This window comes from Ciona robusta, chromosome 8 (genome assembly GCF_009617815.1).
Source record: "Ciona robusta chromosome 8, ASM961781v2".
Lineage (NCBI taxonomy): Eukaryota > Metazoa > Chordata > Ascidiacea > Phlebobranchia > Cionidae > Ciona > Ciona robusta.
In genome coordinates, this window is record NC_143242.1 from 2,968,988 (window position 1) to 2,985,536 (window position 16,549).

At 33.8% G+C, this 16,549-nt stretch overlaps 2 protein-coding genes across 4 annotated transcripts in view; both read right to left on the minus strand.

The window, feature by feature from the left end:
* Positions 1-485: 485 nt before the first annotated feature.
* LOC149732296 (solute carrier family 2, facilitated glucose transporter member 5-like) lies at positions 486-8,693 on the minus strand. 2 transcript variants are annotated; one of them, XM_089883159.1, is made up of 11 exons: positions 8,231-8,693; positions 6,319-6,450; positions 5,391-5,519; positions 4,867-5,002; positions 4,333-4,454; positions 3,757-3,857; positions 3,335-3,482; positions 2,896-3,090; positions 2,200-2,347; positions 1,654-1,811; positions 486-1,117 (listed from the first exon to the last, which is right to left on the minus strand). In XM_089883159.1, exons 1-11 carry the CDS (start codon positions 8,291-8,293, stop codon positions 920-922), a joined length of 1,530 nt encoding a protein of 509 aa, XP_089739285.1. In that variant the 5' UTR covers positions 8,294-8,693; the 3' UTR covers positions 486-919. The 2 variants fall into 2 exon arrangements, with proteins under 2 accessions (XP_089739285.1, XP_089739284.1); XM_089883158.1 differs by lacking the exon at positions 8,231-8,693 and adding an exon at positions 7,313-8,188.
* A 417-nt stretch (positions 8,694-9,110) lies between these two features.
* Positions 9,111-16,549, minus strand: part of LOC149732297 (phospholipid-transporting ATPase ABCA1-like) — a 35,795-nt gene continuing 28,356 nt past the window's right edge. For both annotated transcript variants that reach the window (XM_089883151.1, XM_089883150.1), the window contains 10 exons: positions 16,323-16,406; positions 15,509-15,647; positions 15,019-15,130; positions 13,995-14,186; positions 12,993-13,207; positions 12,504-12,700; positions 12,059-12,255; positions 11,507-11,636; positions 10,558-10,671; positions 9,111-10,144 (listed from right to left, as the gene is read on the minus strand). In XM_089883151.1, coding sequence (XP_089739277.1) covers positions 9,983-10,144; positions 10,558-10,671; positions 11,507-11,636; positions 12,059-12,255; positions 12,504-12,700; positions 12,993-13,207; positions 13,995-14,186; positions 15,019-15,130; positions 15,509-15,647; positions 16,323-16,406 — 1,542 coding nt within the window. In that variant the 3' untranslated portion in view covers positions 9,111-9,982. The remainder of the gene's footprint in view (positions 10,145-10,557; positions 10,672-11,506; positions 11,637-12,058; positions 12,256-12,503; positions 12,701-12,992; positions 13,208-13,994; positions 14,187-15,018; positions 15,131-15,508; positions 15,648-16,322; positions 16,407-16,549) is intronic.

Sequence of the window (16,549 nt, forward strand, 5' to 3'; positions counted from 1 at the left end):
TGTTGTCGTAATATACTTCTTCCGATTGATATATATTTGTACCGGGCGCTGTTACGTATGCGCCAAGACGCTACTGTAGCCTACATGAAAACTGAAAAGTAGGTCGGAACCATTGAAAACGTTCGAGAAATGACGTTTACACGTTGGAACGTTTTAGTCCGGCGCCGAGCATAGTGGTTAGCGCGCCTGCCTATAACCAATATGTAATGGGTTCAAGGCTCGACGCTGCTACCATTGTGGGTGTATGTGTCCTTGGGCAAGACACTTACCGACAATTGCTCCAACCCAGTGGTCACTAATGGGTTGTCCAAATTATCAGCCATACATAAAAAAAAAGAAAAAATCCCAAAAATATAATCACTCACAAAGTAACATACATGGTAACTCGTAAGCTGGCATGAGGTGTTAAACCCGTGTAATAACATGTCATGTTTATATACGGACCATGTTTATATACGGACTCTTGTGGCTAGCATTCAACCATGGAGATATATTTGCTTTTATTTACAGATGTTTGCTTTTATTTACATACTGGCAGAGATATTCACAGTTCAGTTATTAAATTTAATACCGTTTATTTTTAATGAAAGAGGTATAGGCCTATCTGTTTGACAAATCACTGTATGCTGATAAATATAATATAGTAGGGTGGGGTGGGGGAAGATGAGACAGATTTTTATTCTATTTTCCCGTCCCATTTGGAAGTAAACAAAAAACAAGAATTACAAAACCGTGTCCTCACGTCTCCCATAGACTGTTTTAATGGTTTTAAACACGGTCAGGATATTATGATATTATGTTCCAGAGGTGGTGTCCCGTCTACCTCCACCGTACTATATGAAAGATCATTGCATAAGAAATCGAAGATGCACGTTAGCTTAAACAGAGATTGAACCTTTTCTAGTTTAAAACAATCCAGTTAAACCGGAATATTTGTCAGTTCTGAAGCGCGACTTCTTCGCCTTAAACGATGACAAGGGAGCTTCAAACTTTTGTACGATTCGTCTATTTCTAAAAATGTTCGATGCTTGGTAACTGGAATTGCAACGTAAACATGCGCCGCGAACATAAAAGCCAGTGTTGCAAACACCAGATACGAATATCCACCAATTGCGTCCTGAAAGTAAACAATAAACACAAAACAATTAGACCAATTAAAATTACACTTCAACAAATTTACAGTCAAATTTATAAGCCTATATAGTAATTTGGATTAATTACTTGATATACTTTACGCACACATTTGTTTTTGTGTTAGTAGTTTAACGTAATTAAAATAAATGAGTCGTGTGTCCTTATTTTCTTCTAAATAAACGTAAATGTTTTTACCTGTAAACGTGTTTTAACAACTGTTGTTTTGTCGCTATATAAGCTGTCATTTCGTTTAAAATGTTTCTAAATTTTTGCTCTTGTAATCGACAAATAAAGTTATTAAAATTATTGCATTATTATTATATATAGTGGTGTGGGGGAAGATGGGACACCTTTAGCACATAATATCCAAACATCCCAACCACATAAAAACAAATAATAACGGTCTATTATAGTCGTGAGGATACGGTTTTATATTTCTGTGAACGTTTTTTGTTTACTACAATGCGGAACGAGAAAATAGTATGAAAAGGTGTCCCATCTCCCCCCATCCTACTATACCTGAAGATAAGGCCAAACCACAATGACCAAAGTGAAGCAAAGCCAGAACAAAAAACATGCAAGAGATTGTGCGGCTGATCTTGCACTTTGTGGAAAGCTTTCCGAAACTAAAGTCAGTGTGTTTGCACCAGGTCCAATGGCGAAGCCAAAATTAAAACCTGTAAGCAGCTACAACATTTAAAATACAAGATTTTTCAAAGCGACCGTTCTATAAAATTCTGCAAGGGTAAGGTCTTAGGCAAAGTCTATAGTGATTGGAATTTGGGCAAAGGTTGTATTTTAAGCTATAACAAAATACTATGGACAGGGTGAAACAATTAAGAACGCTGAGGGGTACTTGGGTAAGATGGGATACTGTTAGCGCATAAAACCGAAATTTTCTTATTGTGTTTGCACAATTAAGAGTCGCGGGGCTACGGTTATATAATTCTGTAAATATTTATTGTTTACTACCAAATGGGACGAAGGCAAGAGAATAAAAACGTGTCCCACCATACCCCCACTTTACTATTACCAAAGTTAATAGAGACGTTAAACTGTACTTACACATTGCTGAAACAATCGAAATGTATGATATCCAAGTTGCCAAGTGTTGTGTTGTAGCGGTAACGGTCAAAAGTACTAATGATATTGCTTCGACCAGGTAGCCGAAAATCAGAAGATATCGACTTGCTATTTTCACTGCCAACTTCGCCTGTACAAAAATGGTTTAGGTACAGATGCGTTTGTAAGATGTATATGTTCTATAGTGATAGGGGTTCTTAACCTTTTTGGTATGTTTTACCCTTTTAACGAAGATGAATATCAGATTTACCTCCAATATATAAAATTGTGCTCATTTGTTAAAAGACGAATGTAACAAATTACATCAGTTATATCAATGCGGGGGTTGCCTTAGATTTTTGGCAAAGAGTTTTTCAATGTCTGGCTCCTAGGGCGAGGTTATTTATCCCATTGGGAAAATTGACCCCTGAGGTAATAAAGGCTGTTCTAATGGCATAGTAAATGATTGAAGAAGATAGGACACCTTTTTATTTTATTTTCTCGTCCCATTTGGTAGTAAGCAAAGAACAGTTAAAGAATTATAAAACCGTATCCTCACGACTCCCATGGACCTTTGTAAAATGTTTAAAACTCGATCAAGGTATTTGGATATTACGTGCTCATGGTGTCCCATCTTACCCCATCCTACTATATAACTGTATGTATGCCCAGTATAGTATACAAAAAAGGTAAACCTACCCCAATACAATTTGTAGCCGCTAGGACAAACGCTGCTGCAATCGTAAAATACGGAATCAGGGAAGATTCCACTCCAGAAAGAACAAAGAGCTGCCCCATGTATATTTGTACAGCGTTTATACCAGTTATCATATGGCCAACTGTAACGAACGACGTTCCCCAGACTTGGTTTCGTAAGTTCGGGGAAGTTAGAATCTGAAGAGAACGTATAGTAGTGTGGGTAAAAAGGGAAGCGGTTAGCACCTAAATCCCATATTTCCTGATCGTGTTTTAACCAACTAACAACGCCACTGTTATTTTTTTCTGTAAATACTCTTTTTTTTACCGCAAAATGGAACGGAAAGGAGAATGAAAACATGTTCTATTTTTTTCCCAAATTTACTATATTAACGTTAATACCACATTGGCTATCTTATATATTGCACAGAAAGCATTCAACCTGTTTGATTGTCACTCGTTCTTCCGCATCACGTTTGGCGTATTCATCACGTAGGTCTTGTAACTCTTCACTTACGTCATCAGTTTTACGAAGTCTTTTCAACAAGGCTTCAGTGGCTGATTGGTTTTGTTCGGCAAAGTACAGACTCCTGTAAATGTGAAGATATTAAAGTACAGAAATTGAATGTAACGAACGTATTTGTTATCTTCGCGTGGTGGAAAACGACAGTCGTCACAACACGGGTGTTCTGTTTCATACACCTCGTGCCTGCTTATGTACAAGTTACCATGTATAGCCTATGCGTGGCGGGGAAACGACAGTCGTTCTAACATGGGTGCTGTTCTGTTTCATACACCTCGTGCCCGCCTATGTATAAGTTACCAGGTATGTAACTTTATGGATAAATACCAAACATGTTATACCTTGGTCCTGGTGCCATGAAATAGCAGAACGCCAAAAGGAGCAAGGACGGCACGCACGTGAAAAAGAGCAGAACAGGCCATAGCGAGTTGTTCCCAAGTAACTGCATTGAAAAGTATTATTTCACCGATATCTAACACTTTGCATTTCTTTGGACACAGTTAACACCTAAACCTCATATTTTCCGATCGTGTTTTGAACAATAAACAACGCTTTTTAGAAAAACCTATTCTTGTGTAATTCTGCAAACATTTTTTGTTTTTTTACTAAATGGAAGAAAGGAATAAAATATTCTCTCACCCCCCCATACTATATAGTAGAGTGGGGGAAGATGGGACACGTTTAGCACATAATATCTAAATATCCTGATCGTGTTTTAAACAATAACTAACGGTCAATGGTAGTCATGGGCATATAGTTTTATAATTTCTTGAAAGTTCTTTGTTTACTACTAAACGGGGCGAGAAAAGAGAGGTAAAAGGTGTCCCATCTTCCCCCACCCTACTATATATCACAGCACAGTAAACAATTTTTGAACACTTTATCTATCAGGCTTAAAAACAAAACACAAGTTTTACCTGCTCAAGTCCGAAAATGTTTGCCAGGAGGTTACCAGTGCTTATTGATAACGAAAACAAAGCACCAAGTATTCCTCTGAGATGACGCGGACTTACTTCGACCATGTACAGTGGAGCAATGCCTAAAAATCAGTTACTTTACTCACAATAACCATTGTCGAAATACGACAAGTAAAACATAACAAAAAATAACTTGTATATAGTAGGTGGGGTAAGATGGGATACATTTTTCTTTTATTTTCTCGTCTATTTTGGGTGTAAACAAAGTACATTCAAAGAATTATAACACCGTTTTCTCACGGTTCTCTTAGATCGTTGTTAATTGTTTACAACACGATCCGATTATTTTGATATTATGTGCAAAAGGTGTCCTATCTTACCCCACACTGCTTATATATACTAATTTTCTCAAAGTAACAGCGCGTATAGCAGGGGAAAAGCAAATAATGAAAAACTGGATATCCCGCATGTCGATATATAGCATCTGTTAAAACACGACTACAGTCATACACACATAATGTATTTATACGTCACCTGTGCCAGCAGTGGCGGTTACGAATCCGATGATTAGTCGACCAACAATTAAAAGTTCAAAGGCTTTACCTGCGTATGTCAGGGCAAGTAAGATGCTTGCTAACACTGTAGCGGAATGCAGAATCGCCAGGGTTTTCTAAATCGATTCCATGCTTTATTTTAAACGGACTGTGTATATATAGTAAGGTGGGGGGAAGACGAGACAAATTTTAGTTCTATTTTCTCGTCTCATTTGGTAGTAAACAAAGAACATTTAAAGAATTATTAAACCGCATATCGGATTTTTATGACTTCTATACACCGTTGTTAATTGTTAAACACGATCAGGAGATTTAGAAATGTGTTAAAAGTGTCCTGTCTTCCCCCACCCCAATGCATAACACGTAAAAGGCCTATTTTTAATGCGGTATATAAACACAAGCTTAAACAATGCAGGCTAAATCAAATATATATAAAAATGCAATATTCAGTTCGATACGAATTGTTAAACTTAAAAATGTAATACACAATATTTAAAATCTCACCCTATATTCAAATTTTCTGAGTTGGTTCACAAAGAAAGAACCGATAATTCCACCGACTGGAAAACAAGCCAGGATTGACACCCATTTCACTTGAAGTTGATTTTCGGTCATCGTTTGGTTGTGCCGCATCTAAAAGTTACATTGCTGTATTATATGTATAATGTGGGTGTAATGTAGTAGGGTGGGGGAAGATCGGACACCTTTTCATTCTATTTTCTCGTCCCATTTGGCAGTAAACAAAGAATATTCAAAGAATTATACACCGTATCCTCACGACTTTCACATACCGTTTTTAATTGTTTAACACACAATCAGGATATTTTGATATTATGTGCTAAAGGTGTCCCATCTTTCCCCACCCTACTATTTGTTTTGAATAAATGAATGAAATTTCCGTTTTTTTTTGGTCACGATAACGAAGAACGAAAGAGTTTACACAAGCAAAAAGACGGATAGTAACGGTAAAACAACAGTTGTTAAAACACGCTTATTGATAAAAAAAGGGAAATACCGTTTTGGGTAAAAGGCATGAGTGTAACTTGTATAACCGCGCGTTTCACGGTAACTCCAGTCGTTACTTAACGTGTATTACGTTACACACACAAAATAACGAGTTCTCACACATTCTATATTTAGCTTTGTGAGTGATTATTTGTGGCAGTATATAGTAGGGTAGAGGAAGATGGGACATCTTTAGCGCAGAATATCCAAATATTCCGATCGTGTTTTAAACATCAACGGTATATATGGAAGTCGCGAGGATACGGTTTTATAGTTATTTAAATTTTCGTTGTTTACTTTAAAATGTGACAAGAGAATAGAATGATAAGGTGTCCCATCTTCCCCCACCCTACTATATTAGAAGGTAAACGTTACGATGGTTAACTGTATAGTTTGTTTAACAGTAATTAGTAACAGTTATTAATACCATGTGATAATCTTGCAGGGCAGTCTGAATCGGTACTGCTGCCGCGTTCACGGAGCCAATGGAATACCCATATTGAAATCCGCCGGCAAAATATGTAAGAAACACAGACCAGAACGCCCACCATGATAACTTCTGCATTTAAAAACGAGTTAGTTTTGAATGAATATTTTTTGGTAATACTACTAATTGGATTTGTATTATCATAGTGTACTATATTATACTTACTTCAGTATACTATGGTATTATAGTAGAGTGGGGGAAGACGGGACACCTTTATTATTCTATTTCTTGACCCGTTTGGTAGTATAAATGGAACATTTAAAGAATTAAAATCGTATTCTCGCGACTCTCATATATACTGTTGTGTTTAAAATACGATTAGGATATTTGGATATTATGTGCTAAAGGTGTCCCATCTTGCCCAATAGTACTGTATACGCCAGTATATGCCTTTGTAATTTTCTAGCGAGTAAGAAATTGAAAACAAATGACCACCAACACGCACATTGCACATAAACACAGCCGTCTGCACGCTAAATATATACAATATTGTTTTGCCTCGACGTTTGACTTCTTGTTCCTCGTTAATTTTCTATGATCTGTCAAAATTTTCTACAGATCTTGGATATAGTAGGTTAGGGGAAGATGGGACACCTTTTCATTCTATTTTCTCGTCCCATTTGGTAGTAAACAAAGAATATCCAAAGAATTATGAAACCGTATCTTCACGACTCTAATGTACCGTTGTTAATTGTATAAATCACTATCAGGATATTTAGATATTACGTGCAAAAAGTGTCCCATCTTCCCCCAACCTACTATATTATTTTCTTTTGTTTTTTCTGCTCTTATTATAAACAGTGCGTGAATTTAACTTTTTCTTCAGAATTAGGCAGTCTTGTCGATTAAAAAAATTGAATAGTTTTTCTAGTCTGTGTAATAATAACGATAAAGGTTAACCCGAAAACGATAAACTCAATACAGATTTTTTTACTTGTTTTTCTATTGATGAAGCGCTGACACTAGGAAGAATTTCCGCCATTTCCTCCAGAGGTTCCATCTTACAAAAACTTTAGTTCTAGTATAACCTTCACTTAAAAATTTATCTTGCTAAACTACATTGACTGTTTGGCCGGTTCAATTAATAACTAAACTTTGTTTACTGAATCCGCTACGCCTCTATGGTTATACAAACATGCGAAAATTAAGGCTTTTGGCCGCCGTTTAATTAGGGCCTTCTTGAAACACAACTGCTGACTAAGCACGTTTACTGTATTCGGCTGCGTAACCAATGAACACAAGGCGGGGTATCTATGAGTAAAGCTATACTAGCAGCGTGCGACGCTAAGTACTTGGGACAAACCCTTTGAAATGTATGCAGCATACACTACACGGATTGTAACAGGACACCCATATGCACTAAATATGGCGTCGGGTTCTTCCGCTTTGCGAGTTTAATTGGTAAAGATAAAATTGCTTTTCTGGAAATGATCAGAGGGCAATAACGTTACCAATCGATGTACCTAAATATGAAGCCCTTAACTTTACAGCCTAACAATTTTAAATTTTTTATTACTTAAAAAAAGATATCCCCGTGGGGCGAATAAAAATGACCTGCACAATGTGTGCTGATAATTACGCCAAGCGTATTTAAATATGTGCAGGTAAAACGATGGAGTAAAAAAATATATATCAAGGTGTGGGAAATGATACAAGCTTTTTTTTTCTCTTTTCCCATTTGGTAGTAAACAAAGAATATTTTCAGAATTGTATAACTGAAGCTAAACGACTCTAAAATCGCGTTAGTATACATGTTCAAAAGTCGATCCGCAAATTAAGGTGCTAATAGTATCCCATCTTACCCCACAGTACTATAGCCATATAAACTACATAACATATCACTTATATTTACTTGTTTTCTTAAACTACAAGCAGGAGCTTGGTTTGTTCTAACGATGTCTTGTGGGGCGTTCATTGAGTAGAGTGGATTTTATGTAAAAAGCAGGTGTTATTTTATCTAAAAACAGAAGTATTGTTTTTACACTTTTCTGAATCAACCCGAACATAATATCGTTTTAATTAAATGCCTTATTCTGACATGGTATTTAAAAGGTGTTAAAATCACTTTTTATCCAATAAATTTTATACGTCTGTATCATTCTTTAGCTTGTTAAAACCAACGTCTATACTAACTTGGGTTAAAACGGCTGTCGTCTTGACATAATAACTTTCTGATTTTCCGTACTATTTTCAACTTCGTTACTGTAACGTGTAACCGAAGAGACAAAAATAGGTTAATTTCTATAGCCTCTACTTTTCTAGAATTTCTTCATGTTTAACTTGTTTTCATTATTCTTCACTTCCGACTGCACCGCGTGCCCAACAAACAGTCTGGTTTGAATCTACCTGCCATAAAAAGGCCTGACGTTGCGAATGGAAGCTTTTACGCATTTGAGGTAAAAAAAAGTGGTCTAGAATGCTGTGTCAAGTAAAACTAGATAAGTGTAATTTGAACAAAACATGGACCAATAAAACAGTACTATAGGGTAAGATATCTCGTTTTAACAACTCTTTTAAAGTGGTGAGAATATGGTTATATATTTTTGTTAATGTGCTTTGTTTACAAGCAAATGGGACGATAAAAGAGAATGAAAACGTGGACTATCTATTGACACTCTACTATTGAGAAAATAGAAAAAAGCAACGAAGCGAAACTTATTATTTCATTTAACGCACCATTTTTGGTAGTAAACAAAGAACATTCAAAGAATTATAAACCGCATTCTCACGACTCCCATAGACCACTGTTATTTATTCAAAACACAACCAGGAAATTTGCACAGTTGTTAAACAAATTAGCACAGTTGTAGAAAACAACAACCAACGTTTATTTTCCAAAACTGCATTGTCGTGGCATGGGTAGAATCTAGGTGACATTTTAGTTATATCTATTTTTAAAATAATACAGTTATTTAGTAAAATTTTCATTAGTGCAATGCATTAAATACACAAGAAAAATGTTATAGTAGGATGGGGGAAGATAGGACACTTTTTCGTTCTATTTTCTCGTCACATTTAGTAGTAAACAAAGAACATTCAAATAATTATAAAACCATATCCTCACGACTCCCATAGACCGTTGTTAATTGCTTAAAACAAGATCAGGATATTTGGATATTCTGTGCTAAAGGTGTCCCGTCTTTCCCCACCCTATACTATATTAGATATATTATGTATAGTAAACGCTTTGTAGAGGAAAAGTTTAAATTCAACCTTAATTATAAAAAAATTAAACTCTGAACAAATTTATGTACAATATAGGTACAAGTAAGATTGTTGTAAAACAGGGATGGCTAATTAGTTTTGTTGCATAATTTATCTTATTCTTCGCAGTAAAATGGTAAAAAGAAGGAAAATGTGCTTCTGCAGAAAAGTGACTACATAATCTCGGTAAAGAAAAGTGATTTCTAAAAGGGTAAATTAAAATTGTATAGTGCAAGATTGGACAGGAATATGGTTTTGATTAAAACTAGTAAAGTGCAAGACCTACAGGTTTTTTTATAGGAAAAAAAGTGCATAAAAAGTTGCATAACAGGCAGGAAAACCGACAGAATGCTGCGCAAATGCAGAAAAAATGCGGCCTGAACTATTTACAAAAAAGATATTATGCGACATAGGTTGGATTGTAGTGAGAGTAATTGGTAGTTAACTCATGCAAAACCATGTCATCATTTTCGGCGCCACCTTCTGATGCTAATATAGGACGCTGGAGGCCGTATTCATGCTCAAGACCATCAGTTTGGAGCTTCGCAAAACTTACAAAGACCTAGAGTGGGAAATGATGTAGTTCAGAATAGATATTAAAAGGATGTTTGAATACAAATGAATGAATGTAACTTGCTTTATCTTCGTGTGGGCAGAAATGACAGTCGTTAAAACACAGGTGCTCTGTTTTATACATCTCGTGCCAGCTTAGGGGTTACCAAGTATGGTACTTGGTGGGTATTTTTGCATACAGATTTATAACAAGTTGTTAATGTAGTATTACGTAGACTAAACGCCACTGTATTTAACACATTATGCACTTACTGTCACTATGGATATTTATCTAAAAATAACTGTTACCTAATACTTAAATTACACTAAAAAATACAATACCCGATGATTACAAAATTACATTGACTTGTAATAGTAAACTATTTATAATTAAAAAATATGTTAATAAATCAATGCGCTTACCTCATCCAGTGTAGTTTGGCTAACAGAATAATCTTCAATATTTAATCGACTTTTGTTTCGTTCCAGCGCATCAAACAAAAATGAAAGTTTTGTGTCTTCTAGTGGGATTTGATACTAGAAATATAATTTTAACAAAATTAAAAACTTTTTTTAAGGGGAACTTTCAAACTTGTTTTTAACTCAATGTATCACATTTCATCTTTAGTCAAAACGCTCCGGACTGTACATTTTAAGATTCAATCATGTTTTGCATTTTTGTAAGAATATTTATTTAGTTTCATATTGTAATACCCTTTTTGCATGGTAAAAAGTTAATGCGAATAGCGATCCGCATTAACTCGTGATATGATAACTCGCTAACCGCGTTATTTTGCATGGTCATTGGTTTATGCGCGTATTAACATTCAGTAAGCTTATTTTAGCGCAATATTGTTAAATCTAGTTTATAAAATAAGTTCTGATACTTTATGGTGCTATTACCAACTAAAAAATGTAAAAATAATACCCGAAAAAGATTAGGCTCTCAAAAGTGAAACTGTACTTTCACTATACTTTTCTTTACCCGCATAATGCGAGTAACAACCAACCTTCTACAGCAGATGACACGCTTATAACGTTATGCGTGTTAACTTTGTTTTTGCGAGTAAATATGCGAGTACTTACGTGCATAAAAGTGACCGTGCAAAAAGGGTATAACTGCTGTTCTGGTATAAAAATGCTAACGTCTTTTGGTATGGCAAATGAAACGTTGGTTGGAATAAATCTTATCTTTCATTTTTATACAGAAAGAAGCAAACTTTACAGATAAAAATTTCACCTGAAAACCAGTGTTACTTATTTGTTTATAAAAAATATTTAATTTTCTACAAGTAAGTGGTCCACATAAAAATGTTTCCATATTATCATTGCAAAAAAGTTTTAAAATGGTAAAATATTCACTTTGACCCACCATAATCATGCTACTGTGACTTTCCTTCACAATACTTGATGGAAAAGATTCTTCAACGAAAGATTTAACAAGTTCAAGGTTCCCAATGTTGCCTGCTACCTTTATTGTGATGGTGTAACCTTCTCCATATCTGTGTTTGAAAAGTAAATGCTTGTATGTAAGGGTTGTGCCTTTACTAGGGATGTGCCGAGCTGATCGTTTGCTTTTTTGATGCTCGGCGCTCGACTAAAATTTGGACCAATTAAATGTAAATATGTTTTAACAGTAGGTGACATTTAACAATTGTTGTTTTGTTGCTATATGCTGTCTTTTCAATCTAAATATTTTTCAATCTTCACTACCAAGGTTAAATAGACAAATAAAATAAAATAGGTAAAAAAAGTTTAAAGTATGTCTTTCATATACCGTCCAATATCTGGATCTTTTTTATAATGCATTATATAGCACATCCTGAAGTTAAAAATACAGGGTGTTTATTACTTGCAAATACACCTAAAACTAACTCACTAAGCAAAACCCTACCCATTGCTCAATACAAAACAGTAAACACACCTATTTTTCAGATGTTGAGGTCCTCCAATGCACTTAAAACTCCCATTGACCATGATAGCAAGTCTTGTACAAAGCGCTTCACATTCCTCCATGCTATGGGAGGTAAGCACAATACATCTTCCCCCACTCACAGCTTCAGATATTCTACCCCAAAGGAATCTACGTGATAGAGGATCCATGCCAGCAGTTGGTTCATCCTTTTGAAATTTTTTGTTTAGAAAATGTTTTTAGCTTTTGTTTTTTTTTTTATAGATTTAGTAAATATTTATTTTTTGTCTTGATAACATATTAAAATAAAAATTAGTTTTTGATGAGGGTTTTGAGATTTCTGTATCACAATTTTTACATCAATTAACAATGTAGCCTACATAAAATATGTATTAATATACAATTATAAGAATTATTGACGGAAAATAATTTTCAAATCATATACTTTTTCACTTACCAAAAATACAATAGGTGGACAACCAATAAATGCAATCGCCGCTGATAATTTCCGTTTGTTTCCACCACTGTAGGTTCCTGCTGTTTTATCTGCATACATGGTGAGTCCAAATCTCTTTATTCCCCACTCTGCTACTCTGGAAATATCTTCAGGTGGAACGCCGCGTAACTTGGCATAAAATTCCAAATGCTCACGGCCTGAAAAATTACAATTTGATTTGTTACAGCTTGGGAATTCACAATTTTATTTTTACAGCCTGAAATTTTACGATTTTGTATAGTGGGATGGGAGAAGAGGGGGTACTTTTAACAAGTAATATCCAAACATCCTGATGGTGTTTTAAACAAATAACAACGGCCCATGTGAGTCGTGAGGATATGGTTTTATAATTCTTTGAATGTTTTTTTGTTTACTACCAAATTGGACGAGAAAATAGAATGAATGGGTGTCCTATCTTCCCCACCCTACTACATAATTTTCCCAGCTCACCTGTAAGTAGTTGATTAAGTGCTTCAAACTGCGGGCAGTATCCAGTATTCTGTTGTACCTCCCTTATGTTATCCATGATACTTCTATCACATATCCAAGCATCCCCAGCAGTTGGAGCAATGTCTCCAGTCAGCATTTTGAATGTGGTCGTCTTACCAGCGCCGTTAACGCCCAATAAACCAAAGCATTCACCTTGTGGTACTCCAACACACATACTGCAGAAAAAAAAAACGAAAAATCAAATTTGGTAAAAAAACTACGAAAAAATAATTTGGTAAAAAACAACGAAAAATTAATTTGGTAAAAAAACAATGAAAAATTAAATTTGGTAAAAAAAACTACGAAAAAATAATTTGGTAAAAAAACAACGAAAAATTAATTTGGTAAAAAAACAAAGAAAAATTAATTTGGTAAAAAAACAACGAAAAATTAATTTGGTAAAAAAACAATGAAAAATCAAATTGGTAAAAAAAACAATAAAAAATCAAATTGGTAAAAAAAACAATGAAAAATCAAATTGGTAAAAAAAACTACGAAAAATCAAATTGGTAAAAAAAACAACGAAAAATTAATTTGGTAAAAAAACTATGAAAAATCAAATTGGTAAAAAAAACAATGAAAAATCAAATTGGTAAAAAAACAATGAAAAATTAAATTGCCTAAATATCACTAGTCATTACTATTTAACATAGATTTAGCATTAGGGTAATGAGACAACTTTTGCCAAAACCTCAGGTTCCCTGGTGTGCCTTACTGTAGCACCTCACTCATATAAACATACAGAATTTTTAGATTTATTTGTTAACAATATAAACCAGCATACATAGACAGTTTCAACAGTGATATACTAAATCTTATGTAGTTTATGTAGTTTATGTTTTTAAAGAATAAAACTTTGCAAACTAACCAGGCAGTATCTTAGTACAACCAGTCAAAAATTTGGATAATTCATTTAGCAGTTTTCAACTATAAAAAAAAGTAACAGATATTTTTAATACTTACCGATCTACAGCTAACAGTCGTTTCTTGCTTCCAACTTTCGTGTAAACTTTTGTTAAATTTTTGATCCGTAAAATATCTGTGACATCTGATTTAAGCAGCCTCTGTTTCTCTGCAGCGACGTCGTCATCTTCCTCACTGGAGTTGCGAGGAATCTTACTCAAGTCTTCTACTTTATCACGTTTGATAAAAAATCTAAAATTTCAAATTATATAAATATTTTGTGAAATATGTATATTTATTTTGAATATTAGGTGTAAAGATTTGGTGTTTAGTGTTGTTTTTGTTTATATAGTAATTTTTTAAGTTGTGGTGGATTTTACTCAAGTCTTCAACTTTTTCACGTTTGAAAAAAAACCTAAAATTTCAAATTATTCAAAATATTTTGTGAGTTGTGGTATCATGTATTTTTAAAACCGGATGTGTAGCTACACTAGCTAGCGTATGGTATCGTATTGTTTATACATTAATCAGTTTACAACAATTTTGGGTTGTTGGAAATTGTACCTAAGGCTTTTACTTTGTCACGTTTAATAAAAAATCTAAAATTGCAAATTCTTTAAAGATTTTGCGAGGTGTGTATATGTATTTTTAATACCGGAAATGTAGCTTTGGTGTATACTATCCTTTATATATTAAATTAGTTTACAGTTGTTTGTACTTTTAACACATTTATTACATTGGTGAAAAGTGCAAAGTAAAGTTACTATATTAGCATAATACAGTAGTAATGTAATAATTTGTAAATATATATCTATATAATTAAAGCATAAAGCAGTAACAAGAAGTATACAAAATGTCACAGAATTTAAATGAATGAATGAATGTTACTTGCTAAAATCGACAGTCGTTAAACACAGATGTTCTGTTTCACACACCTCGTGTCAGCTTACAAGTTACCACGTATATGTAACTTTGTGGTGATTGTTTTTTCTGTATGGCTGAAAATTTACTAAAAACAAAGAATTTCACTGTTTCTGTACCCCAATAAAACATACACCCTACCCAAAGAAGCATAGTCAGATACCTGTACTGTATCAATACAGTAAGAATAAAGAACACGACCCCTTCAATTGCCATCGCAAGCAAATTCCTCCCAACCAAATCAAAATCAAACGGATTTTTGAAAGAGTTTATACCTGTGTGATCATAATTGAATTTAAATTTAGACTTTTTGGCTTTTTTAAATTAAAATATAAGGCATGCATGCACTAGTATAATAATAAATGATATCACATTGTTGAAAATTTTTAAATTTTTTTGATAAAGTTTAAGCCTATATTACTACACTTTTTCATAACCTAAAAATGCGGAGTGTATAAAATTAATTTATTTTCAGTATTTAAACTGTAATAACTGTTTTAAAGGTATATATTTTTCAATTAAAAAAAGGTATTTTTTTAGATTAAATAGAATATGCTTTTAAGACAAAAAAAATTACAAATTTTAAATAAAAATTTTTAGAACAAAATGGCGTTGAATATAATTGTTATACATTAAAAAGTTTAAAATTTTACCAAATGCAGCATACGCATCAGCATATGCTTGGTTAATGGCCATGTCAATCAAAGCACGTCCAAGGCAGTATTGTGGAAACGCAAGGAAAATAATCTTCAATACATCGTTTACTGCAGTGAGGTTAGGGTCATCCAATAACTGGGGAACAGAATTTCATGTTTACTAAAGTGAAAAAACATAGAAAAAGAATTTCAAATTATTCAAGTATTTTGTAAAGTGTGTATATCACATTTAGTGAAAATCTAAAATTTCAAAATATTTAAATATTTTGTGAGGTGTGTGTATGGATGTTTAAGGACAGACGTGTAGCTTTAGTTAGTGTATGGTATTGTTAATATAAAAATCGGTTTATAATATCTTGTGAAAAAAATAGAAAAAGGGTACAAGAAAAAGTAAAAAAGGGGAAGTAAAACTAAAATGAAAAATGGTAGATTGGTAAAAAATGTTCACATTGTAGGTGTAATACAATTGGGTCATACGTTATTAGCTACAGAAGTAATTTATTTGTATCTATGCAGGCTTTCTGTTACTTTTGGGAATTTCAAAATTTATGAAACATGTAGAAAAAATTGGCTCTGGTATAAGTTTACATTCTATTCTATATGGCTAAGCTCCTATGCTGCGGCACGCTATGGAATCCAGGAATTATGTCAGAATTTACCTATTACCCAAAGAGCTTAGATAGTAAATGCATAAAAGTAAAAAGGAAATTTTTCCAATAACAGTCACATTACATTATATAACTGACACAATAATACTTCAAGGGCGTTAATATACACCCGTACTTTTTGTGCATAAAAACTAAAGATTTACCTCGAGAATGAAAGTGGCAATACTTGTGTTGATTCCAATGAAGAGATTAATGCAAGTCAATACAACATATGCTGTGCTTGGGACCTGGGTAAGAAAACAGAATTGAAGTCCATTTTAAAAAGGCAAATATACTTTAAACTAATAATTAAATTTAAACTGGCAACAGTAGTTATAGTGCTTTCATATAGACCAGAGGGTATAGAATCAAGGCTCATCACTGCTACCAA

Excerpts from the sequence above, each read along its gene's own strand:
- LOC149732296 (XM_089883158.1), bottom strand. The coding sequence starts at position 7,378 with ATGGAACCTCTGGAGGAAATGGCGGAAATTCTTCCTAGTGTCAGCGCT. Across the intron at positions 4,455-4,866 it reads AACCGCCACTGCTGGCACAG|GCATTGCTCCACTGTACATG; the intron begins GTGACGTATAAA and ends ACTGATTTTTAG. Across the intron at positions 2,348-2,895 it reads CGGCTACAAATTGTATTGGG|GCGAAGTTGGCAGTGAAAAT; the intron begins GTAGGTTTACCT and ends ATTTTTGTACAG.